Source organism: Onychostruthus taczanowskii, unplaced genomic scaffold, assembly GCF_017590055.1.
Source record: "Onychostruthus taczanowskii isolate IOZ18803 unplaced genomic scaffold, ASM1759005v1 scaffold154, whole genome shotgun sequence".
NCBI lineage: Eukaryota > Metazoa > Chordata > Aves > Passeriformes > Passeridae > Onychostruthus > Onychostruthus taczanowskii.
Genome location: NW_024498730.1, coordinates 11,160 through 36,368, shown reverse-complemented (window position 1 = coordinate 36,368; position 25,209 = coordinate 11,160). Strand labels below are relative to the sequence as shown.

The window sequence follows — 25,209 nt, the reverse complement described above, 5'->3', positions numbered from 1 at the left end:
TTCACACAACAGTTATTTCTAGCTTGATTATAATTGCTTATGAGTATTCATGAATGTCTCAAAAATGGTCTTTCATATGAAGTGAGAGGAACCATGGTAAAAGGGAAGCAGGAGGGGAAGGGCGGGTGCAAGGCCACTATGTAGCCACAATCTCACTCCCTTAAGTTCGAAGGGCAATCGTAGGTAACATACACTGAAGATCCCCACTTTGTTCTCCCAGATGTACACACTCTGACCTAATTTCATCTATTTGTGGAAATACAGGCCACTCATTTTTAACCATTTCTTGCTACTTGTCTTTGTTGATTCACAGGATTGCAGTTTTCAAGTATTTTAAAAAACAGTTTGATACGCAAAGTAATCACTATCTCACTAATTAATGATCTTCTATCTAATGCAGTCTCCCTCTTTCTCTGAGTCAGAATTGCTGATAATTGTTTAAGGAAACAATTATTCTTATAGTTCAGTGCATTATACTGGCAGCTGCATTATTCTCCACAAACACGATGCATGAAAAAGCAAACAATATTTGCTCCAAATACAGTTTAATGCTGCAAAGTATTACAATTTTTCCACAAACATTTAGTATACAGACTTAAATAGAGACAGAAGAAAACCCCAAACCTACACCACTCCTTACATAGTACTTCTTGAGTTGTTACTGATTGAGAATTGGTGTTTACTACCACTGAAAACTAACCATCCTTTCATAAAAAAACTTAAATTTAACTTTAAAGGGATGATGCATATCACATGTCAATATTTACAGTACACTCAACACAGTATTGCATCCCACTGAACACACTAAAATACTAACTGAAGCTAAACACCAGGAACTAACTCACACTTCCTGCCGGCAGGGAAAGAAAACATTCTGGGCCTTTAAAACCTGCAGGTGCATATAAATAACTTTGTACTGCAATGTAATACAGCTCCTTGTGCATACTCTATCAATCTGTATGATCCTTGTGCATATTCTATCCTTCTGTATGTCAATCACATACTTCTTTGAGTACTAATATTATTGTGTAGGTGCAATCTGTAAAACCGAATCTTGTAAAAATTGCATGGTTTTTATTTTTTTTAAGTAAGTGTAGTTATATAGTTTCAGTTATATATGCTAATACAAATTTAATGTAAAGTGCAATAGCTAAATCTAAAAGTAATGAGCTGCTGCTACAGAGAAATATTCCAATCAGTTCTACAGTGAAGCTTTGAGCAACACATTATTATGTTGTGAACCTTTGTTCACAAAATTTCCCATAAAGGGTAAAAAGACTAGATAATAAAAATACAGGAGATGATTCTCGGCCTGTTATCCGCATTTATTTACTTCTTCAATAGCTGAATGTCCTACTGAGATTTTTTTAAATTACAAAATTACTTCTTTGTGAGCAGATGCTGCAGAGCAGAAGATAGCAACTGACAGCAGTTTAACTAGAGCCCTTTGAGTCAGAGGTTGCTTTCAAGCAAAATATTAAGTAGAAAGGCTCCAACCTTTTTGAATAGTCTGCAGTTATTAGGTTCCCAAGCAATATTGAAAATAACTTACTTACCATAACATAATAATTTAGCAAACATTATCAAAAAGTCTTACTCAAAGTAAGGCCATGTTAGGCATCAGAAAACTTAGCTGGGTTCCAGCCAGCATCCTATCTGTATAAGGATCTAGTAATAGAACTTTTAATACCTGAGAAGTGTTTGAAGCTGAGCATTTCATAATCAGGGGAGACGAAGGAAAAGGAAAAAAACAGCTGTGTTTCAAAGAGTAACAAACATCATTACATACATTTTTATAAACAGGTTTCATACAAAAATTGTATCACTGTGTGTGTCAAAAAAAAGACATTTCAAATGTACTAGCAAGTGGTATAAATATATACTGTTCCATTGGAAAGGTTTTATGCTGCTTTAATGATTTGGCAGTCATCTGACAGTAGTCTACTCACCTATTTTGAAGGTCTGATGAAAAAGTCATATCTCCCACTAACAATTTGCTTTGAGAGTATCAGCATACACCTTACTTCTTGCTTTCTAAGCATAAATTTTAATACAAAAGTTTTGAAGGTTTCAAAATGCTTGAAAATTAATTCAGCCCAAAATTCTTGCTAAAAGCAACTTTCATAAAGATGACAGATACAGTATAGAGTACATTTCTGCATTGATAAAAAACAAGTACAACATAAGACATGTAAACAAAAGAGAAAATCATATTTCATGGTCTAGTACTAAAAAAGGAAATAACACTTATTAATAAAAGTGTACATTCAAAGCCTTAACCCGCTTAAGAGTTCTGATATTAGAGTTTTGAGGAATGTGAATAGACCCTTTTTTCTCCAGAACTGCAGCTCTTAGCAGCTACAATTGCTCATACTTGAAAAACATCCTAACTTTGCACGATTTTTTAACAGGTTTTGTATTAATTGCTTGCAAGAACTATAGCCATTCCTGAACCTCAACACTAATAACTTTAAAGCTAAATGGACTAGACATCCCTTATCTTTACAAAATGGACTGAAAAAACAAGGAAAATCAGAATCTTTTGCAAGAATCCAAGATTCAAAATTACATCTCACTGCTCACTGAAATCTAGGTCTTCAGCTTTGTTTTTAAGCAGTTATCTACTTTTTTCCTAAGTATACCAGCAGAGCTGTGGACTATTTTTGACATCACTTGCAATGCACTGGTGAGAAGTCAGTCTCAAATCAGATGTGCAGCTAGGCATCTCTGAGTTTTTATAGTTTAATCACACTGTCAATCAATGCTGACCTGAGATCGTACTGAAGGTAATGTTCACACTTCTGTGAGCACTTCAATGCCAAATTCAAGACCAAACATGTCTCAAGAGGTAGAGATGGATTCTGTGGCATTTCTGCAAGAAGGAAATATGCAGCATACAAGTATTCATAGCACAGTGGAAACACAATAAAATCCTCAAACTACTACATAGTCTTAGGGACTTCTGTCAGCTCCCTCTGCATTTACACTGCCTAATTGCACTTACAGAGTAATCCAGCTGCAAACACTCATCTCCTGTTGTACTTGGGGAAGCAACCATGTATTCTGTGATCCAAAGCGATGCACAGCCTGGGTGCCACAGCAGGCTGGGAATAACATGGGTTTCGAGCACACTCTTGTGGCCATGTGTAAGTGCATAAAATCAGAGCTAAGAAGGCATGTAGGCATCTTGGATTGCCTTCTTTTGCAAAGAAAGTTACAAAAGAAGTGGATCAAGCACCAAAGGTGACCTACTACAAAAAGATCATTCCTGGACCCTGGTATTTGAAAAGAGCTTTTATCAAGAAAAATGCTACATCAAAAACACAGTGCAAAAAACAAAGAAGCTATTTTGTTACTTTAGTGTTCAAGTGCCCCCATGTTCCTGCTTCCCACCTCTTCCTATGACACTTGAAGTGCTGCCTATCCTAGGAAGAAAATACAACACTAGTCATACACTAGTAATTTATCATTACATATCATTATATAAATATTGTCTGTGCTGGAATATAAGTTGAAAATCCATCCCCATTCCATGGCTTCCAAGTTCATGTAATCTTCACAGATGTTTTTTTATCTGCGCAGAGGAGGGTGACGTAGGGAACTCCAATGAATGCCCATCTTTCACTGGGCCAGAACTTTATCACAGGGCCCTGCTCAGGGATCTCAGAGGCAGCATCAAAGTAAGCAAAGCAGACACATCCTAGATATGCTGCTAGGCAAATCAAAATGTGCCTAAGAATAGCCACCCACACACCAAGACAGCAAAAAAAAAAAAAAAGGAAAGAAAAAATAATCAGTAACATAAATTAAGTAAAGCAATCAATTGTATCATCATACTTTAAAATCAGTTTGTCCTTCAGCATCCTCTCACAAGCCCCCCATAGCATTGTTGTCTGTCCTTTGCATGGAGACAAAGAATATTTGGAAAGGAAAACCACAAAACTGTAGTTTATTCCTGGTCTAAACAGGCTCCAGTTTTTTGGCTTCTCTGCACCTCTCACATTTGTGCAGAAATGTGCACCTCAATTAAGTAACCATTATTTGCTGGGTGGTAAAACAGAAAAGGCATCAAAGCCCTTTACTGCTTCTGCACTTCACCACCATTAATTAATCACTAATTCACCATGAGGATTACCATTATTATCAATGGCAGTTTAAGTTTTCATAGTCACAGCTATGGTTTTTAGTAACCAGTATGGCAAGGAATTCAGTTGCAGTTAATGAAACTAGTGGCTTAAGAATACGATCAGGCCTAAGTCTGCCACCCTGAATAGCACAAGACTTGGTCTGGGCTTACAAAATCTTACTCTACATTCTGTCTATAACTAACCAGAAAGAGCCACCAAGCAGCACAGAAGGTGGTGAGAATGGATCACATTTGAATCAAACTCTGGACTTTACACACAACACTTACCATACACAGTGCAAATAGGGAAAGTTAAATGAGGACCAGATCTCACAAAACACTTTGTCACTGATCCAGCAGAAAAGAGCTAGCATCCACCAAAGACCTGAAAAGAGACCCAGTTTGTACACACGCAGGTTTTCACACCTAAGGAGAAAAACATAAATAAATATTTATAAAACAATGCCAGACATGCACCATTAAAATGACTTCACCATAAATGTACTTAACAGATTATCTTCACTTCCAGTCTGGCTCTGATGCAAGGCAGAGTTGAGGTAACAAAACAAACTTTTTTATCAGTAGCTGTGTTTTAGGTATTGTCTTAAATACCAGTGTATCAATGGGAGGCAAACATCAAACTATTCCTATACCAAGGAAGGAGTGTAACTAGTGATTAGTTACATATGCTGTTCATTAACAACCAGCCATGCAGCAAATCTCAGATTTCCTCCTATTTGTTACTGTATAAAGACTTCTGTTAATGCTAAAGCATTTCTATACCACTGTACCTAAGCAGACAGGCACATTAATCAATTTTGTTTATCTGACAGATAAAACTAGACTACTGAGGTGGAGTACTTGTGTGTTCTGACAAAGGAAAGGGTGTGTGTATTGAGAATATGAGGGTTTCCTGGACATATCTGAAGGAGATAAACACATGCAACTGCATCCCATTTAAGATAAGAGGTTTGGCCTCAAACTTAAGGTCTTCTGAGTATCTGAATTCCAAGAGGAAAAGCCAATTAACCTGCATGGTTCAAAGAATTCAAGGCTGCAAAGAAAAACTGGAGGCTTACCAACCCAGTACAAGATCAGCCACAGCAAAGGTACAAACTGCAAGGACCGGTTTGCTCAGTATCACCATCACATACTGCAGATTACTTTTATAAATTTAAAGCAATATTGTAGTGCTCTGCAAAGGACTACTTTAAGGGAGAAAGACCACAAGGAGAAGAGCACAGCCTGCTGATCTCTGTAATACTCCTGGGTCGTCTGAGATTACCCATCATGGAGTCTTCAGTTCTGCAGTAACTGTGCTTCAGATGGGGTGACAACATGATTGCTGAGGAAGCAGGAGACTGCAAAGCCACAGCTTTTACTACAATAAAAAGATGTAATGCAAATACCACCTGGACACGTAGCCTTCCTTTTATTTCTCAACAGACATGGACACTGATAAGAACTAAAATAGGACTTGTTAGCTGAGGGTCTAAAAGACACATTCATGCTGCCCTGATCCTATCCTATGCTATTCTGGAAGATAATGAATCCCACTAATCTTGCACTTCCATTTCCCCTTTCATCTACACAATGCACAATGTTCTCTGTTTAACAAAACACAGTTATTCAAATGTCAGCATTTCTGCAAACACTTGTGAGATCCAATTATTTGCCATTTAAAGGACACTTAAATACACACTTCCAGCAGCACTGTCTTCTGATACCTTGAAACTGCCAAAAAACCATCGCAGCTTTTCTTCAAACCAGTGCAATGTTGATTGACTGAATTTTACACAGATATCTCCCTTTCCATCCTAAGGAATAATTTAAACTTTTAACTAGCTTAACCTTTTAGTCAAGGGAATAAAGGAACCTGCAATATTAAAGCAAGACTCCCCCCAGTCAGATTTCTAGTAGAAGAATCAAATAATAATGGTCAGACCAGAAACTATGGTAAACCTTCACCACTCAAGGCTCAGAAGTCAGCTGAGCAACAATATTCTAGCATCTATCTGCACATGGAGGACATTATCTCCCTAAATAGCTACTAATTTGATGACATTATAATCTCAATGGCTTGGACTAGGCAAATCAAAGGATACACATCCACCTTTCCACTGATACCATCTTCTAGTACAGTTTTAAGAAACACAGGAAGGAATTTGTTGTGACAGAAATGAGAATAAAGTTTAACAATTTCTTTGTCTTTCAAGGACACTTGACTATCTTTTGCTCTTTTCATCACCTCCTACCCACAATACTCCCCAGCCAAACACTTTACCTTACCAGGTCCACATCTAAGAACTTAATGCTCTTTTGTGACAATATTATCTCCTCATCAAAGACAAATATAAAGCAGAAAATTTTCATTTTGGAAACACAGTGGTTTTGATTCCCCAGAATTCTGTAAAAAATTGACACAGCCTAGAATAGGAATAACAACAAGGAGTTTGGTCTAAAATATCAAAAACTTCAGCATGGAACAGAAGCAGCTTTTCTTCCCCAAATATCTATTTCACAGAAATATTTCCACTGCAGCCTGCCAGACTTATGTGAAGTCCCCTCCTGACTAGGGCAGCACAGAAAGGAAAAATAGCAAACCTTTTAAATAATGGTTAGATTAATCTTCCTCCTGCAAAGGGGGATGAGATGACTCCTTACCTCTCAGTTTACAAGAATGTAACCCTTTAAATTTCAAAATGATCAGCATAGCTTAAAATAAAAGCTTTTTATTTGCCTTTTGCACTTACAAATAATCCACAAATATCAGTGGTATTAAATCATCCCTACCAATTGGAAAAGAAGGTCCTTAAATTTCTTCCTAAAAAAAACACAACCAGGAAATTCCAGACATTTTAGTAATATATGACTGTCCTGGGGAACTTTGTGATGCTAGATTTCTTCCCAAATCTGTCCCAAACCAGGACAATGACCCTGCAGGAAGAGTTTAAAAACCAAATACCTATAGGCATACCAATTCCTAGATGTGAAACAACAGTACTCAAACTTAGGAGACGCTAACTTGTCCTTTCAAGTTTCTCAGGAGCTCATGCCTGGAAAACTGATACGGAACTGACAGAGAATTCACAGATTATCCCGTGCCACAACCAGATGTCCCTTTGCCCTGTCAGTAGTTCCTTCATGCCATCATCAAAATGAGACACCACCCATATTGTTCAACTACTGACCTTGTCTGCAACTAACTTTTGTGCTGTTTCCAAGTGTCTTTGACCACTGAAATACACAGAAGGATGCCTAACAAGAAAAGGCTCATGAACACCTTTACAACACATTTTTTGGAGAGGCTTCCATTGTATAGCAGTGGCAGATCAGGGTAAGATAGCAAACAGAAAAGTCTCTATTCTAACAGACGCAATTAGAATGAAGACATTTTGCTCTAACTCATTTTGATGGACATATGCAACATATAAGAGCAAGTGTAAGTTGTAAAAACTTTCTCAGACACTGGAGAAGAGGTGAAAAAAGACAAGTTCAAATGCTAGTACTCCTCTGGTCCTTTTCGCAGTGGGTGAAGAGATGGGAAAAAAAATACTCTGGACAGCTGCTGGTATCACTGTAACAGAACAACTCTCTAAAATGTGGAAATCAGTCTCAGGTTCTTCTCTATTTACATTCTGGTTTTATGATTTCTATGGCCTTGACTGACACCTATCCTCCAAAATGTACTGATTAACCTTCTCTTTGTCACTCTGACTCCATCACATTATTCATATCAAATGACAAAGTCATGCAAGACTCACAGTACAACTTCGGGAGTTGGAACATCTTCGACATATTAGGGCCTTGCTCCTACTAGCATCCAGACTGCAACCTTGTCACCACCTCACCCTAATGCACACTATACAGTAAAAATGCTGTCCTTAAAGTGAAAGCCAGGCTCTAATTTCACAATAAATAAACAAATTTGAGTTAAATCAGGTTGCAGCAAGACGTATGTTGCAAGAAAATATCTGACCTACTATGAAGTCCTAGGGAAAAGAAATCCTTGTCAAAAAATGTCTGAACTGGCGAGAAAATTTACACTAGATTTGCTCTTGCTTGTGGTAAAAGCATTTCTGATCTGCTGTTACATGCAGTGAAGCCAGATATAGTGTATCATCTCTCAGTGTCCTAAGGATCTGGGAAGGCAATGCTGCCTGCATTCTGGAGAATTGTACTTACCTCTTCAACTCAGCAATGAGTAAAGCTGTGCAGGGAACTCCCAGCGTCATTAGTGAGATGTTGTTAATGGCAGGCTTAATGAAGGCCAGGCAGGTGGTAACTCCAGACAGGACACCCACAGCAGCTTTAAATCGGCTCCTGAGTAGAGTTTATATGGGCAGAAAAACTTCTTTTAATTCAAAACTTTTAATCACTAAACCCAGAAATTTCAACATTATTTTAATAATGTAACAAAATCGAGGTCTACCTCTAGACACAGCACTGTACTTTATCAAAAATTTTCTGTCTCATAATTCTTCAAGCTCTTAACATGGATTTCTAGGATATTTTCTTATTGTTAATGCCTCAACTTCTACAGTTATGTTACGGTATGCTTAACTTCCCTTTATCTCTTTAGAGCCTTCAAAGACACTGAAACTTACATGCTAAATTGGAACATTTCCTTAATCAAATTCAACAGTAGGTGAGAAATTCCCAGACTTTTTTTATAAGACCAAGATTTGGTATATTCTTAGCAAATATGAAATTACTATTGCACCCTATGTAGACAGCCTGACTACTTTTAAATTAAATATATGTTAACTGCTGTTTAAACTCCAGTCTGCACTTCAAACAACCCACATACACTCTATGGCTGAGGAAGAGGATCACCACACTTCCTTTTAACTACTGGCCCATAGCTTTTTAAAATTGTTGTCCAAGGATGGCCTTCTATGTTTGAAGTAGGGTCTCAATATATTTGTATGGTACCATTCCATGGCCACAAGCATTAGGCTCATTTCATTTGCCTTTTGCTTTAAAGCTTTTCATTCTACTGGAAAGCAACAAGTTACTTAAGTAGGAAGTTCTGATCTGACATGAATATCTTAATGAAAAAATACATCACAAGTTGGTCATGATATATAATAACATTTTCAGCATTGAAAATTCGAAGTGTGATGAGGATGATGAAAGTGAACAGTACAGCTGTGAGCATACAACAGACATAATACTAGAGCATTAGTCAGGCAAAGGAAAAAACTTGATAGTATTAACCAAACCTGTTTTAGGTTAAGACTTTGTCTTGGGTCACAATGCAAGGTATGCATTCTGTCACCACCTATAGCACCTTCTGATGAGCTGCTAATGGTCAGTTGTTTCCAACAGCTGCCCAATGCACACTCAGCCTAAAGCAGGGCCATCTCGGCTCACGGGCCATCAAAGACTCCCAGAATGAGTCACAGAATTACATCATCCCATTGTGAGATGTCTGTCCACTTCGGGGGGGAGGTACCTAACATTCCTACCTGTATATAATCTGGGGACACCACAATACCACCACTGGATTCCCAGAGGATAAGAGCTCTCAATAATCACCACTGGACCTCCAAAGAAGAGCCACATCTTTCTACAGAATCACCACTTCGACAAGATCACATCCCTCACTCCAATGGAACAGCTGCCACCACCCTGAACAACAGGGTCATATTTGTGTTTCTGTACTATTGCCTTTATTGCAAAATTTTTCTATTAAATTGTAATTCTTATTTGGAATCCTTTGCAACGTGTTTGTGTGGAGTTAATTCCTTCTGCTGATTTGCTTTCAAACTAGCACAGGTTTGCTGCCCAAAGTGTCTGCATACTTCAGACAGGAATCAAGACCTTCCCTAAAAAGTAACTGTTTCCACACATTCTCCGAGAATTGGAAGGATACGGATAGGATCTTTCATCTTGGTATTTACAGTTTTAACACAAAGTTAAACAGAAACAGCATTGCACCCCAAAAGTGTTGTTATTCCTTTACAAACCAATAGGTTAGCATCCTGGTCCACACTGTGAACCTACCCTGCAACATTAGAAGACACTAATTGACAAAATGTAACCTCTAGGCATCTGGGAGCTCATCTACAGAGTTTACATAAATTACACATAAATTTAGGACTCTGAATTCTTCACTTCAACTGAACATCTAAGAGTCACACCATAAACAAAGACACCAGTAAAGCTTGTTAAGTGATGATGTTCTGTAATAACACTATACCGTAATATGCAGAAGTACTAAATTTACACCAATGCAACAAAGCCATTAAACCACACAGAATTATAGAACATGCTGAGTTGGAAGGCATCCAGCAGGATAACACCTCCAGTTCCTAGTCCTGCACAACACCATCCCCAAAAGTCACACCACGTGCCTGAGAGCACTGTCCAAACACTTCCTGAACTGTCAGGTGGGTGCTGTGACTACTTCCCTAGGGAGCAGTCCCAGTGCCCCACCTTCTGGGGTGAAAAACCTTTTCCTGATATCCCACCTAAACCTCCCCTGACTCAGCTTCAGGCCATTCCCTCAGGTCCTGTCACTGGTCTCCACAGAGAAGAGACTAGCTCCTGCCCCTCCTTTTCTCTTCATTAGGATGTCAAAGATTACAATGAAGTCTCCCCTCGATCTTGTCTTCACCAAACTGAATGAACCAAGTGACCTCAGCCACTTCTCATACTGGCTTCCCCTCAAGGTACTTCACCATCCTCACTGCCCTCCTTTGGATGATCTCTAATAGTTTAATGTCTTTCTTATATTGCAGTGCCCAAAACTGCCCCCAGCACTCGAGGTGAGGCTGCCCCAGCTCAGAGCACAGCAGGACAATCCCCTCCCTTGCCTGGCTGGCCCTCCTGGCTGCCAGGGCACTGCTGATCCATGTTCAACTTACCATCAACCAGGACCCCCAAGTCCCTTTCCATGGCCCTGCTTACAGCATCTCATTCCCACTCTGTCCATACATCTATGGTTGCCTCATCTCAGAATCCAGCACTCTCCCTTGTTGAACTTCACCTGGTTGGTGATTGCTCATTTGTGGATGGCTCTCTGCCCTCAAGGGATTTAACAGCTCCTCCCAATTTAGTGTGGTCATAAAACTTAGTATTCCTTCCAGTCTTGTGTCAAAGTCCAAGTCATTTATGATGACATTAAAGAGAAGTGGGCCATGCACAGAGGCTGTATACAGTAATTACAGGTAAACTCTACCATGTGCTAGCTATTTTGAGGTATGGTCAGTCTAGGCACCAAACTTCTCCCCATGCATTAGCAACTCCTAATCTGGCATATTGTCAAGAATAAACCAACCAACCAACCAACCAAAACCCCCAACAATCAAACAAACAAACTCAAAAAACTCCTGTAGAGAGTAACAGTGTAAGAGGGCAAAAGGCAAAAGTCTTAGCAATCTTCAGAGAGAACAACACTGATGCTGCAATTCAAGCCTCTCCATTATCTCAACTTCTTTACTGCATGAAAGAAAAACACAATGTTTTTATGGTGCGGGGGGGTGGGGGCAAACCACAACCAAATGTTTTAAACTGGCTATAATGCATTTTTTTTTAAACCTGAAAGAAAAAGAAAAAAAATGCCTTTACAACAATACGTTTCTAAAGAAACACTTAGCTTTTGAATACCTAAACACCATCCTTTACCACTGTCTTAAAGATTCAGATGAACATTCAGCTGACTTCCATAGGTTCACTTTTATATACCCTTCAGGATATACAAAAGGAAGAATGAAAGATGGCTTCTCCTACATTGGCTGTAAGTTATATAAACTACTCATCATAAAAGTCTCCCTAGAATCAACAAGAACAGACAATTCCGAAAGCAAGTCATCTCATCTAAACACCTGAAGCTACAGGACACAAATCCCACTACCAGCAACTGCTGACTCAAGAATTTTGAACAAAATGGGCTAAATGAGATACAAGCAACTGGAAGTCAATGAAGTGAGAAAAAATAGCAGTGATAGTGGTAAGGTTGATAACTTGGCACCATTATGTGCAGGTTTAGGTGTTAGCACAGGAAGCTGCAAAAAACATGAAAGTGTACATGTATCACTGTATGTTTACCTGTCATTTCGAAAAAATCTGGGCAGGTATCTCCTAGGGAACCACATGGCAAGAGCACACATCAGAACCCAGAGAATAGCCAGCTCATCCAGCATCTGGCCCAAGAAACTGAGGGTAGCGTGAAAATAAACAGATCCAATTCCTGGATGAATTAATCAAGAGACAGTATTATGAACAACTGCAGTACCGTAACAGACTGAAACACTCTGCTCATGCTCAGAACTTCACAGGAAATGGTAGCTACAGGAAATGGTCTACAAAAGGTTATAAAAAACACCAACTTTACTAAGAGGCAATCCAAGCCATCATACTCTTGCTAATCATGAAGAAAAGTACATTGCAAAAGTAGATTACAAAAGCAGTAGCTAAAAATATCAGCTCCTACTAAAAAAGATGTGCCTGAAGAAACACCAGGTGGAAAAGTATAAAGCAAAACCAATTAAGAAATAAATGCCAAATGCTGCTTTGGAATTTTCTCAATTGCACAAGAGTAGGTAAGAGAAAAAACAGCATCTGATGACTACTCCATGATACAGATTTACAGGTGGAAAGTGTCACACTACCCCAGAGGACTGTGATTATTCCCTTGAAGGGCCTACAAGAAAGAACAAACTTCAGAATCTCACACCTACATCTCTGGGCCTTCTCAGTACAAACCCAATTCCTCTCCCAAGTTACACTGGCACTTCAGCTCTTTTTTAAACAATGAGGGTCACCACTCCTGTAAAGTAAACCCAAACACAAGGAAAAAAACCAAACAACAGTACGCAAGGAAGTATTGGAAGGGAACAGAACTATGGTCAAATTTCCCACCAACTTCAGTTTGCAAAAGGCATTTTCCCTCCAGAAATTATGGCTGCTTTAGCTTTAAGTAAATAGAAGCAAATTCTTCCATAGATGTCAGGATTGCTTTGTTTTAAAAAACAGTCAAGTACAAGCAGGAAAAACTGATGTCCTCTCTCAGTTCACACATGAGTTGGCAAATACAGAGTAATCAACTTACCAACCACGACTAGCAGAATCCATATTAAATATATTCCACTGTTGAAGCAGATTGCGTATTGACGGAACAAGCACATACATATGGGTGGTAAAACAAAAAACAAGATGTTGCTTATCTAGGAAAAAAAAACCAAACAGTCTCACAAAGATAGAAAATAAACAAATCTTAAATATCCATAGGCTTTCTATAGTAACACTTTGTCATTCAGTGAAGCCCCAGTTCAACAAATTATGACCCCCCTGTTTCTGCCTTTGCTGAGCTGTTTTTGCAAAAGCATCGATTTGTTTTGTTCCTCATTAAATTACTAACAGCATAAAAACTTTCAGCAATGTAAAATGTGACTATTCAAGTCACAAATCAAGTCAATTCCCAAAGGAGTTTTATTGAGAATCTACATTCAGGACCGTGGTATTTCAGAAAGTGTGCAAGATCAAGCTATTGAGGACCAGACCTGTCCTCTCAATGGCTATCCAGCCTAGCATAGAAAAAGCACTAGAAGTACTGACACAAGGCAGCGCTAGACAAGCTTTGTGGAAGTCAATTTATTGCGCAATATTATTGTCTGGAAGGTCTGAAATACAATGCTAGGTTAAGAGTTAGAACCCTTTTTTTACAGGGTAAAGAGAGCCTGGAGCTTAAAGTCCTTTTACAGTTCAATTTTTTCCCTGGGTTCTCCACTACAGCACATGATTGAAAACTAGCTATAGGAAGGTGGAAAGGCTTCCACTTAGGACCACCACTGCTAGGTGGTCTAATTTTTTAAAATTTAATATGCTTGATTTGAATGAAGACATGTTTTCTGTTTTTTTCTTGCTTACAAACAATGTAAAGCATGTTTACTATCAATTAGCAGGAACTGTCATTGTAGAAGCAATCACTTGGTTCTTCCCTTGCTAGTGCTGAGGGCCAACCATGGCACAGAAATTGGGCAGTTATGAAAAGACTACTGCTTCTTCACAATGGGCCAAAGGACAGGACACAGTCCAGCCTCAGCTTTCTCATGTTTGCCTTCTGAGCCCAAGCACAAGAGAAAAATCACCCCCAACAAAACTGCTCTGAAGCTGATGTAGAAAATAACTCTGTATCAAGAACATTCCTTTGGGACATGGCCTTCTTACAGCTTACAAACTTGTGCTGACAATAATGAAAATAGTTCAAGAATAACAGGAATTTTTTCATTAAGCTACTGTTGTCAACCTCTTAACACAGTCTGAGAACAGATTTTTAAGAGGCAGATCAAGTTGTTTTAACTCATGTAAAGCAACCTACACATTCAACAAAACAGGTTCACCTGAGCAACTTTCATTCACAAAAAATCCCACCCAGTCTCCATGCAGCAGAGACGGTCAGCAAAGTTGGGAATACAGTCATGGACCAGGATCCCAGTGCCTGATGTGCTGGTACATACACAGAACAGGAAGACTTCCCTCACTCCAAAGCAGATAGGAAGCATATATAGTGACAGCAGGGAAGACGGAATATGAACGAGTCCTCTGGGGGCCTGGGAGTGCTCTGTGCATTTTAGGCTTTTAGACGCAGTTAGGCTAAAGGGAGGTGTCAAGGGGTGAAAATAGGTGGTTATAAACCAAGTGGTTTGAAGCAAACGTTTCCATCTCTACAGCTGAAACTGACCAATGAAGAAAATCAGAACAGGCAATCACAGCCTATCAAAATTTGGCTAGAAAGTCCTTTTTCCACCTAGGAACAAGATGATAAAGGACACACTAGATGTACTTACCACAGCTGTAGCAATGTAGATTTATGCAAGTATTAACTAACAAGGGAACAGTTTGGCACTATGGTAGCGTTCCTCTGGGAATGAACTCCCACTCATTCTAATATCCTGCCTGCAAACGCAAGAAACCCCTTGCAAACTGGAGCCTGAGCATGACCTGTACTCTTTGCAGTGGTCATCAGGAGGATTTCCTAACATCTCAGAAGCTGAAGTAATTGTAGTACTAAAAAATATTAAAGTATGGCTTCAGAAATTTTGCTGCATGAGCATTTTTAATATTAATAAATAACTGGCCTCCATGATTTGGTAATGTACAATTCAAATGCTTTGATAATTACAATAAGTGCAAAAAATGTACATAAGTAGTCCAGAAGATTTCCTTCCGCATCTGTAAAAGGCTATGGAAAACAGGCAAGCAGCCTTTCAGTAACAATCCATTCTTTTGGCTTCATACAACTCTGGACCTTTAGTTTTAATTTTCAACTAATTAATTATAGAAATTCAGGACTATAGGACAGAGAGAATGGGCTTGCTTAGATCATGATCATACAACTTCACTCACATCTGGCCACTGTCTTGACACAGATGTTTCCTGCAGTTCTACCAAAACTCATGTATTCATTGCTATTGATTACATTTCCCAGAGAGCAGCTGCAGAATTCAACCCCCACAGAAAAACCTACTGCATCATGTCCTTCTGAGCAAAAAGCAAAACTAGGCTAAAGTAGCTGCCAATAACGTCAGAGGGTGTGTATCCTCCATATCCTGGTACCTAAACATGACACTCACATACACATGCGGTAGGGAGAGTACAAGTATTCTCTCACACTCTTAAGACTACCTCATAACTTTTTGCAACTTTTATTTCCATGGCACTACAGAGCAAAAGAAGAAGAATAAAACCCTGGCAAATCCCTTCGTAAATGGAAATTACAAGCACAACTAAATGCAACATATTGAATTGCTAGACACAGACTTTCCCAGCCAACAGAAAACCTGTTTTCAGGTACTTAAAACACAAAAATATCTTTTATTTTGTAAACACCTCTTCACAGAGAAAATTGTTTTTATCATTTGGAGGCATTTGTTATGGTGTGGAGTAGGGTTACACTGCATCAGAACACATTATTTTATTCATTTCAAAAGGAAAAAAAAAAAACCAACAACCCTGTTTTTATAACTATTCCTTCAATCTGAGCTATAGAGTGTTTTGTGGCCTCTTTACTGAAAAAGTGTAAGACCTGAACCACTTCAGCTAGACAAAAATCATGTTAAGTCTAGCCTGTGTATGTTTTAAAAAATTAGTTTGATCAATTTGTACAAAACCTCTGAACAGTTTTCTCCTACAAATTTAATTCTATTGAACGTTTTTTGTTTTCTGTTTAAGTTCCACTAGAATAAATAATTAATTTTTTAAAAATACATAAGCAGCAGATAAGCTGTTCCAGTTTTGTGCTTACATGAATATTGCGTGAGACCTCAACCACAACTCTGACCTCAGCCATGGTAATTTAAAATGTGGATTAGCAAGGTTTAAATCTAAAGCTTAATGACCCAGATGCCAGGTTCAGGTCTGCTGAAGAGTGCTTCCTGAAACTTCGAAGGAGCTTGAATTAGTCAGAACAAACCCTCACTAGAAGGAATATAATTTAGATGCTGCCTAAGGTACTTTTTAGACTCGGGCCAAAACTTCCTAACTGTCCTGTAAGCATCTGTTTTTTTGAGGGCACAGTTCCACAATCCCATCAATCCACTGCAACTCGCTGTTTTAATTTTCAGAAGTTGCTAACAGAGAAATCAAACCCTAACAATGACTTGGTATTACTGAAGAGAGCCTAAACATGACTACCCTTAACACTGCCTCTTTTTCTCCTCCCCTTCAGTGCACAGCTTACTGATTTGTACACAGCTGCCACAACACAGCAGGCTTTGGAGAAACTTTCTTCTGTTTCTGTCTACCTGTCTGAAGCCTCAGTTATTCATCTGGACAGAAGTGCAGCTTCTAGCATTTTAGCAAGCTTCCATACCACTGCTAATCAGCTCAGTGTTGTGATTTAATCCCACACAGCAGCTACGCACTGCCCAGCTGCTTGCTCACTACCTTCAGAGCAGGATGGTGGAGAAAATCAGAAGGGTAAACATGAGAAAACTTGTGGGGCTTGAGATAAGAATAATCTAATAGGGAACATATAAGCTCTCCACATAAGCAAAGTGAAATAAGGAATTCCTTCAGCACTCCTCATGGATAGGCAAGTGTTCCCCATCCCCAGCGAAGCAGGGTCCTGCCACACATAACAGTGACTTGGGAAGACAAATGTCACCACCCTAAAGGTCCCAACTACTTCCTTCTCCTTCTTCCAGCTCTTCATGCTGATCATGATGCCATATGGCCTGAGTCAGATGGAATCAGTGTCCCCTTCAAAAGCTTTCTGCACCCCCAGCCCACTTGCTAGCTGGGTGAGGTGAGGAGCAGAAAAGGCCTGAGTAAGCCCTGCTCAGAAGTAATGAAAACATGCCTGAGTTACCAAAACTGTTTCCAGCACAAAACATTCCCCCATACCAGTGCCTATAAGGAAATTTCACTCTACCCCAGACTGAACCAGTGCATACAGTAGAAGGATACCCATCCCCCTGCATAGCTGGCTCCAAAACACATTTTCTGTCTTCAATAACTTGTTTATCCTGACCTTTTCCTCCCTTTGTTTTTGGTTCTTGCACAGTGACATCAGACACACAAAAAAAGCCGACGGTTTCCCTCACACACCCTCAAAGTTATTCAGTGGCATGGACCAGCCACCATCTTTAGGACTTTGGCAGCTAAGTACAAGAAGAAAACAACTTAGCAATGTGCTTAATGCTTGCAGCGCACCATGGAATTACTTGCTCTGCATGTGCAGAACCTCCCATGATACACACTCCAGTCACGGAAGCCAGACACCTACTTCTTCCACTACGTGCTAGCAGTCAAAGAAACATGGCTTGAAAGGGGAAACAGTTCAGACAAGGAGGAAATTTGGGAAAAAACAAAAAAAACTGCCCACTTTGAAGTATAAAAGAGACAAAGCAGAAGCTCGAGCTCCTCATTTGTGCACACACTACCTCCTGTAGAACAGAAAACAGACAGCATTTGCAGGTTTGCTCCTGGACAGGTGATTTTCATGGAAGGGAAAACTACCCAAAAGCCCAATGGATTATCTTATTCTAGTGGATCTGTCACTGTCATTCTTTACATCAACAGGATGTCAGGAACACTGCTCCCTTTCCCAGGTACATGGTAAAGGGCGGTCTGTTTCTGCTGCTGTGGCTGTTTTCCTAAGTTCTCTCCAGCAGCTGAGAGGTATTGGAAAGGTGCAAGAGGACTCAGAGGTAAACCATGACTAACTGGAAAGAAGCAACAATTACATTATTTCTCTTCCATACTTCAGTTGCTTTCTTAAACAGGTATCTCCACCTCTTCCAAAAATACACTCCTGACTTCATCCTGCAACCTAAAGGCAAACTCTCCATGGAACCTTTGCCTTCTTGGAGCCAAACACGTCTGGGAAAAACCCAGTTTTGCCTCCAAACACCAAGGTTCTTTTTAATCTTGACCCATCACTGCCGTGCATGCGCTGACACCTGTTTGTGCAAATGGGTACTAGATCAGGGCAATCTAGCACCAAAATTTTGGTGCTTGGCCACCACAAGTCTCGACAAAGACAAGAACAGGGCCTGCCACACACTACTTACCGGCAGTAGCACGACTAGTAGATTTCCCCATTTTATACCTGAAAAACTAGGAAAAATCCCTTAATTTTAGGCATGCCAGCAACCGGAGAAGAAAAACAAAGTCGACAGCCATAGAAGGGCAGGCTACAATCCCACGAAAACTCCCCAGGAGACGGCAGGCAGCAGGAGCACCCGGGCTGCAGCGGGACCTGCCCGCCGCCGCACGCTCGCCCACCCGCAGCCCCCGGCGCCGAGGCGGCCGCCGCTCCCGCTCCGCCGAGCACCGCCACCGCCACTGCCACCCACCGTGTTGTAGAACTCGGCGATGGCGGGCACGATGGTGTAGTTGTCCTCACACCAGTCCACCTCCGAGCTGCCGGCCCGCAGCGGGTCCCACCACAGCAGCGCGCCCATCGCGCCCGCCCAGCCGCCGCTCCGGCCCTGCCCGGAGGCGCCGCACCGCGCCGCTCCTCCGCGGCCCGCGCAAGGGGCGGGGCGGGGCGGCCCCGGGCCGGCCTCCCCGGGCAGGGGCAGGGGCAGCGGGGCCCCGAACCGCTTGGGGGTCCTGAGCCTGCCCCGAAAGCGCCGCGCGGTGCGAGCGCCGGTTCCCCGCTCCGCGGCGGCTTTGAGCAGCCAGCTGCTCCACAGGCGTGGGCAGCATGCCCGCCTCCATTGTACGCTCAGATAGCTCACACAGAATCACACAATTGTTATGTGTGGAATGGGCCTCTGGAGATGATGCAGTCCAACCTCTCCGCCAAGGCAGGATCACCTAAAGCAGGTGACACAGGAACACGTGCAGGTGGGTTTTGAGTGTCTCCAGAGAGGGAGACCCCACAGCCTCCCCAGGCAGCTGTTCCAGTGCTCTGCCACCCTCAGTGTAAAGAAATTCTTCAGGTTAAGGTGAAACTTCCCATGTTCTAGTTTAGGAACATTACTCTATGCTGTGTCACCGAGCACCAATGAAATTTGTCTGGCACCCACATTTGAAATTTTTCTATGTATTGATGAGATCCCCTCTCCGTTTTCTCCAGACCAAACAGTCCCAGCTCCCAGAGTCTCTCCTCATGAGAGAGACGCTCCAGACCCCTGATCATCCTTGTGGCCTTCGGCAGTAGCTCCTTGTCTCTTGCGTGCTGCGGAGGCCAGAACTGGGCAAAGGACACAGTGTCAGTTCCAGCCGTGTGATGGAGAGGAGCGGGCGCTCCCCGCACGGCCCAGCTCCCGCGCGCAGGAAGTGCTGGGCACAGCGCCGGCCGGGAACCGGGAAGCCCATCTCGGCGGGAGGCGCTCACACCGCGCAAACAACGCGCCGCTGCCTCGCGTATTGATGGCACTTCTTTTTACAGACGCCAGCGTTCCCAGCCCCGGAGCGCCTGCGTGCTGTCCCACTGGCCGTTCCAAAGGAGCACCTTCTGCCTGGCGAGCGCGCCCCGAGGAGTCGCTGACGGGCCCGGGCAGGGCCGACCGCCCGAACCCTGGCGCGGGGAGCGCCGGGCATGCCCGCGCCGCGAGGCCACGCCCTTGTCGTAAAAGCCTCCCTCGGCATTGGGCAGCTTCGGTCACGTGGGGCGCGGGTTGTACTGCTCTCGCGAGAGTTTCTGGGTGTATGTAAGAAGTTCGGGCGGAAATGCGGCCTTTTCTCGCGGCGTCGAGACGTGAGCAGGATGAAGGTGAGCCGCGCCGGGCCGGGGCCGCGCTCGGGGAGCGGGGCTTGGGCTCTCCCGCCGTAAATGGTCGCGGCGCTGCCCGTAGAGCCGCTCTTGGTGGCCGATGGTCCCTGGCGGCGGGGCTGGGGCGCAGCTGCGAGGCGGATGGGAGTGGATTGCGTGAGGGCCCCATTTCCTCGGCCGGGGCTCCGCTGCCGCGGGGTTGTGGAGCGCGGGGCTTCCGGAGCAGCCGCTTGGCTCGGAAGGGGTTTTGCGGGCGAGAGGCCTGTGCAGTGGGTTGCGGGGTCCGCTAGGGAGGCGCGGTGTGCGCTGTGCCCGAGGCCGTGGCGGCAGGCGCCGTGCAGCACTGCGCTCTGCGGCGGCCCCGGGAAGCACGAGTGACCCCACAGCAGCTGGTCCCTTGCAGTGACTTACTGCGCGTCTGTGTAATACGGCGTGAGGGGTTTGTAGGAAGAGGAGAGTCGTGTTTGTGCTGCTCGTATTCTCTAATCGATCGGTTAGCTGTAATGAAGTCAGTTCTCTGTGCAACTGAAGCAGTTGTATAGACCAGTGCGGCCGAATATGGGACCCTCTTGCCTTGGCTCTCCCAAATGTGGCGGTGACAGGTTTTTCTGGTGAGCGTTTGTGTAAGCACCTGGGGAATCCCAGCTTTGAAATGCTAAGCTCAGACTGTCAGGTAAATTTTCTGATAAAGTTTCAACCAGATTCTTTTGTTTTGGTTTGGGTTTTTTTTGTGTTTTTTTTTTTTTTGTTAGCTCAACATCTCTTTTCCGGCTACTGGCTGCCAAAAGCTCATTGAAGTAGACGATGAGCGTAAGCTCAGGACGTTTTATGAAAAACGAATGGCGACGGAGGTGCTGGCTGATTCCCTTGGTGAGGAGTGGAAGGTAAGCAGTGCAGAAGAATGTGTAAGAGTTGTATTTGAGGAGCTTAACATGCAAAATTTCTCTACTATGCACTTGTCAGCTGGAGTGCTTGTATGGTGTGCATTTGGTGGTCAAGTTAGAAGATTCTCTTGCTGTATATGTATTGGACTTACTGGTTAGGCTAGCTTCTTTCAGTACTTTACTTGAGGGGGATTGGTTTTTAAAGCCTTGTGTTCAGTTTCTTGTTCCCCTTCACAGTAGCTTATTGCTCTCCATTTGAGTGCTGTCTCTTGGTATTCAGGATGAGTTAAATTTGAGGTATAAAACTGCTGGTCTGTTCAAAATTGGCTTTGTTTAAACTGCTGCTAATATGTGAGAAAAAACATGCTGGGCCTGGTGGATGGGTTTGGAATAGTTAGTGTTGATATGGACAGTGCAGCTGAATTTGAGGAGCGTGATCTTTGCTGCTGCCGTCTTGGCAAGGAAAGTGATCAGACGCTTTTTTCCTGTATGTCACTACTCCAGACACTCATGTGTTCTGTGCAGCTTTCCAGTTTTCCAACAAAACTTCAAAGGGACGTGAATCACACTAACTGTAAATTCTGGTATACAGAGGTATTTTTTACATTTCTTGAGTAAAATTGCTGAACTGTTCCAAAGGTGTTGGTTAAAGATGTTTGCACTGCCAGTAACAGTGACTTAAGCTGAGCCATGGACATGCTGCTGCGTTGTTGTGTGCAGTCTTCTGTGGTATCTCCTACTGGAGGAAATAAAGAGGTGAGTGACTCGGAAGTGTTTGTGTTTTCACAGGGGTACGTTGTCCGGATAAGCGGTGGCAATGACAAGCAAGGCTTCCCCATGAAGCAGGGTGTCCTGACCCACGGACGCGTCCGCCTCCTGCTCAGCAAGGGCCATTCCTGCTATCGCCCCAGGAGAACCGGCGAGAGAAAGCGCAAGTCTGTCCGTGGCTGCATCGTTGATGCAAACTTGAGCGTCCTGAACTTGGTCATAGTGAAGAAGGGTAAGAGTCTGAGTGAAACAGCCAATAAATAGGTAGACATGTGCACCTGGAAGGAGCCCGCTTGATAGCGGTTGGTAGGTTGTGTGAAATGGAAATGGCAGTCCCGGTTTCAGTGTGACTGCTGCGTCTTAGGAGTCCTCTGAGCATTGCATTCTTGTAATGCTAAAACTGGTTACTGAAACACTTCTTGTTGCTACAGCAGTCTGATCATGTCAGAGCAGCCAAGGGTGGCTGCACTGGTGCTATTGGCAGGCAAACCCCAAAGATTACCTAGCGTTACCTTGAATTCTTGCGTATTAGGGTTTTGCTGCTGAACCTGGTGTTCAGTAGTGTAGTAATTGGCGTGTTTAAACTTATATTCCCAAAGGTGAAAAGGACATTCCTGGGCTGACTGACACAACTGTGCCCCGTCGTCTCGGTCCCAAGAGGGCCAGCAGGATCCGCAAGCTGTTCAACCTCTCTAAGGAAGATGACGTTCGCCAGTATGTTGTGAGGAAGCCTCTGAACAAAGAGGGTAAGAACTCCCAATAGTACAGCTCTTGGGATTTCTGTAATTACTGCCCAGGTGTTCAGCCTACTACACTGGACAAAGCACAGTTAGTAGTGCATCTGGGAAGTTGACACTCAATATATTTAAGCTTTGTCAGCCGTAACTTGTGGAAAAAAAATAGTTTCTTGGTTGCTTCATTTCCTTCACCCCTCTGCCGTGTTTTGGCACAGTTTGTTCTTGAAAGTTTGATAGAATCTTGATATAGAATCTTGAGTAATTTTTTCTAGTATTTCTAGTAATAACCCAAAAGTAGTTGCTAATGAAAGAAAGTTAAATATAAGGTGGAATGTTGTTATAACTTTCATGGTGTAGGGGGAAAGGCAGTGTAGAGAGAAAATGCTAGGATTTTTTCCCCCTTGCTTATGGCAGGCAGTCTGAAATGAGGTTTATTGGCAGGGCACTGCTGTCCTTACTACCTCTGTAATGCAGTGTAAGATTTTAATTTTGGGGTTTTTTGCTTTTGATTGGGGGGGGGAAAGTGGATTTTTAGAACAGTGTGATTAGACTTTAGTACTGTGAAAGTTTGGGAGAAAGGAACACACCCGAGGAAATGGTTTTCTCAATTGAAGAATATGATCCTGGTGGATATCAGACTGTGGTGTATGACTGTTAAAGTGTGTCAGGATTGCTTAGCAAATTTTTATTTTACAGATGCATGTGTTGTTTGCCCATTGTGGACAGTGTTTTTTGGGATATGTCAAACAATGTCAAACCTAAGTAAAATTATAGATGTCTTTTTAATGCTGGAAACAATGGCTTGTTCTGGAAGGTATATAATGGATTCCTTTATTATTAAAAAATCTAGGTCTGGGGGGGGAGTTCAAGGAGACGGGTCTGCTGAGAAGCTAGGAATTTGCTCTTCATTTCTAACAAAAAATCACAAGCATTAAGACAGTTTATTGTTAATGCTGTGTCTGGTGGTAATTGATAACTTTCCCTGTAAAATCTCTGAAGGTGTTGAACTCTATAGTTGTAATACATAGTACGCTAAATAATGTTACTGTAATAGTAAGTCAAACTTACTCTGAAGTTGGCTGGATGAGGCCTGTGGTCTCTTGGGAAGGTACTCTGCCACTTCTGCTGATCTGTAATGATTTTTAGGCAAGAAGCCCAGAACGAAGGCTCCCAAGATCCAGCGACTGGTGACTCCTAGAGTGCTGCAGCATAAGCGCAGGCGTATTGCCCTGAAAAAGCAGCGTACTCAGAAGAACAAGGAGGAAGCTGCAGAGTATGCGAAGCTGTTGGCCAAGAGGATGAAGGTACGTTTGCCATTTTAGCTCAGCTGTATGGAATATAGCTCCAGAATCAAGGGATTTGGTAAACTGGACTATACAGCAAACTAGCTGTATGCCTTCCACTGCTCTGTACCTGCTCATTTTGAATATAAGTGCCCAAGTATGAGCACAGCTGGTCATTTCGGGATTTTTGAATGTTTCTTATGTTTCAGTCATAGAGAATAGAAATTAACCAAACCCACTAAACTGAGAGCCTGTTTTGAAGGAACTAAATAAGTTAAGGCCTGCAAAGATACTTTTTTTCTATAGCTGTTTTAGTTCAAATGAATTCTGGTTTAAGTTCAAGATGCCCTAGCATTTGAGTGATTGTGTGGAGAATTGAGATTTAGCCACTGATATTGATGAAGGGTAAGTTGGCAAGAAGGTGTTTGTTAGCATGTGTTTGCCCTTGCTCCTAAAACTGCAGTGACTGCTGAAGCAGTACTGGAAGCAGTACAGTTGAATTATTTGGCACAGTGCTTCCTGAATTTCACTACTTCCAGATAGAAACAGAGAGCTGCACCTTTGGTGTGTTGAAAACTCTACATCACTTTCTTAACTAAAGTTTCAGGTGTGCATAGTAACGTTTTGGTGTGCAGTGTAACATAGTTTTGGGTGTTTGCATACTGTGCAAAGACACAGGTCTGTGCTGGTTTGAATACTGGCAGGATTCTTCTGAGCTGTAGAAGGGAAATTATTCTGTGCTATTTCACAAATAGCACAAAATTTTTTCTGAGTTTCAGAATTCATTCCTTCGAGCTGCATTTCCCCTAGTTTGTTCCTTAGTATATGTTTTAAAAGTGCTCAATGAATATGTAACATCTCCGTATTTCTTCATGCCTTTCAGGAAGCCAAGGAGAAACGCCAGGAGCAGATTGCCAAGAGGCGCCGGCTTTCTTCTTTGAGAGCTTCTACATCCAAGTCTGAATCAAGTCAGAAGTAAAGATGTTGTGCATGATACTCAAAAGACTTGCATTTGATAACCAATAAACGCCTTTGGTGGCAAACTTCCAGTATGAGACTTTGTAGTGCATGTTGTTACTGGCAATTTCTTAAATAGGAGTTCAGACTACTGCATCATGCACACCAAACTAGAACCAAAAACCATGATCTTGATGCAGTTCTCTTAGGAAAAGATCATGTCACTTTTGTACTGAGTGTAACATGGGTAAAACTTTAAACCTTCAGCTTATTCTTGGCA

General features: G+C 42.2%; 2 protein-coding genes across 2 annotated transcripts; one reads left to right on the top strand and one right to left on the bottom strand.

Moving 5' to 3' along the window:
- Positions 1-537: 537 nt before the first annotated feature.
- ACER2 (alkaline ceramidase 2) lies at positions 538-19,085 on the bottom strand. Its single transcript, XM_041399085.1, has 6 exons — positions 18,934-19,085; positions 13,185-13,299; positions 12,182-12,323; positions 8,312-8,449; positions 4,415-4,552; positions 538-3,732 (listed from the first exon to the last, which is right to left on the bottom strand). Exons 1-6 carry the CDS (start codon positions 19,039-19,041, stop codon positions 3,546-3,548), a joined length of 828 nt encoding a protein of 275 aa, XP_041255019.1. The 5' UTR covers positions 19,042-19,085; the 3' UTR covers positions 538-3,545.
- Positions 19,086-20,111: 1,026 nt separating this feature from the next.
- RPS6 (ribosomal protein S6) lies at positions 20,112-25,021 on the top strand. Its single transcript, XM_041399084.1, has 6 exons — positions 20,112-20,300; positions 21,053-21,184; positions 21,974-22,184; positions 22,552-22,698; positions 23,836-23,993; positions 24,856-25,021. Exons 1-6 carry the CDS (start codon positions 20,127-20,129, stop codon positions 24,949-24,951), a joined length of 918 nt encoding a protein of 305 aa, XP_041255018.1. The 5' UTR covers positions 20,112-20,126; the 3' UTR covers positions 24,952-25,021.
- Positions 25,022-25,209: the final 188 nt, after the last annotated feature.

What these genes read in the sequence shown, in the direction of transcription:
- ACER2 (XM_041399085.1), bottom strand. Translation starts at nt 19,041, where the DNA reads ATGGGCGCGCTGCTGTGGTGGGACCCGCTGCGGGCCGGCAGCTCGGAG. An exon ending in AGATTTTTTCGAAATGACAG is followed by an intron (nt 8,450 to 12,181) that starts GTAAACATACAG and finishes AACTCTACTCAG; the next exon opens with GAGCCGATTTAAAGCTGCTG. An exon ending in CTCATTGCTGAGTTGAAGAG is followed by an intron (nt 4,553 to 8,311) that starts GTAAGTACAATT and finishes TTTTCTCCTTAG; the next exon opens with GTGTGAAAACCTGCGTGTGT.
- RPS6 (XM_041399084.1), top strand. Translation starts at nt 20,127, where the DNA reads ATGCCCGCGCCGCGAGGCCACGCCCTTGTCGTAAAAGCCTCCCTCGGC. An exon ending in GAGACGTGAGCAGGATGAAG is followed by an intron (nt 20,301 to 21,052) that starts GTGAGCCGCGCC and finishes TTTTTTTGTTAG; the next exon opens with CTCAACATCTCTTTTCCGGC. An exon ending in CCCTTGGTGAGGAGTGGAAG is followed by an intron (nt 21,185 to 21,973) that starts GTAAGCAGTGCA and finishes GTGTTTTCACAG; the next exon opens with GGGTACGTTGTCCGGATAAG.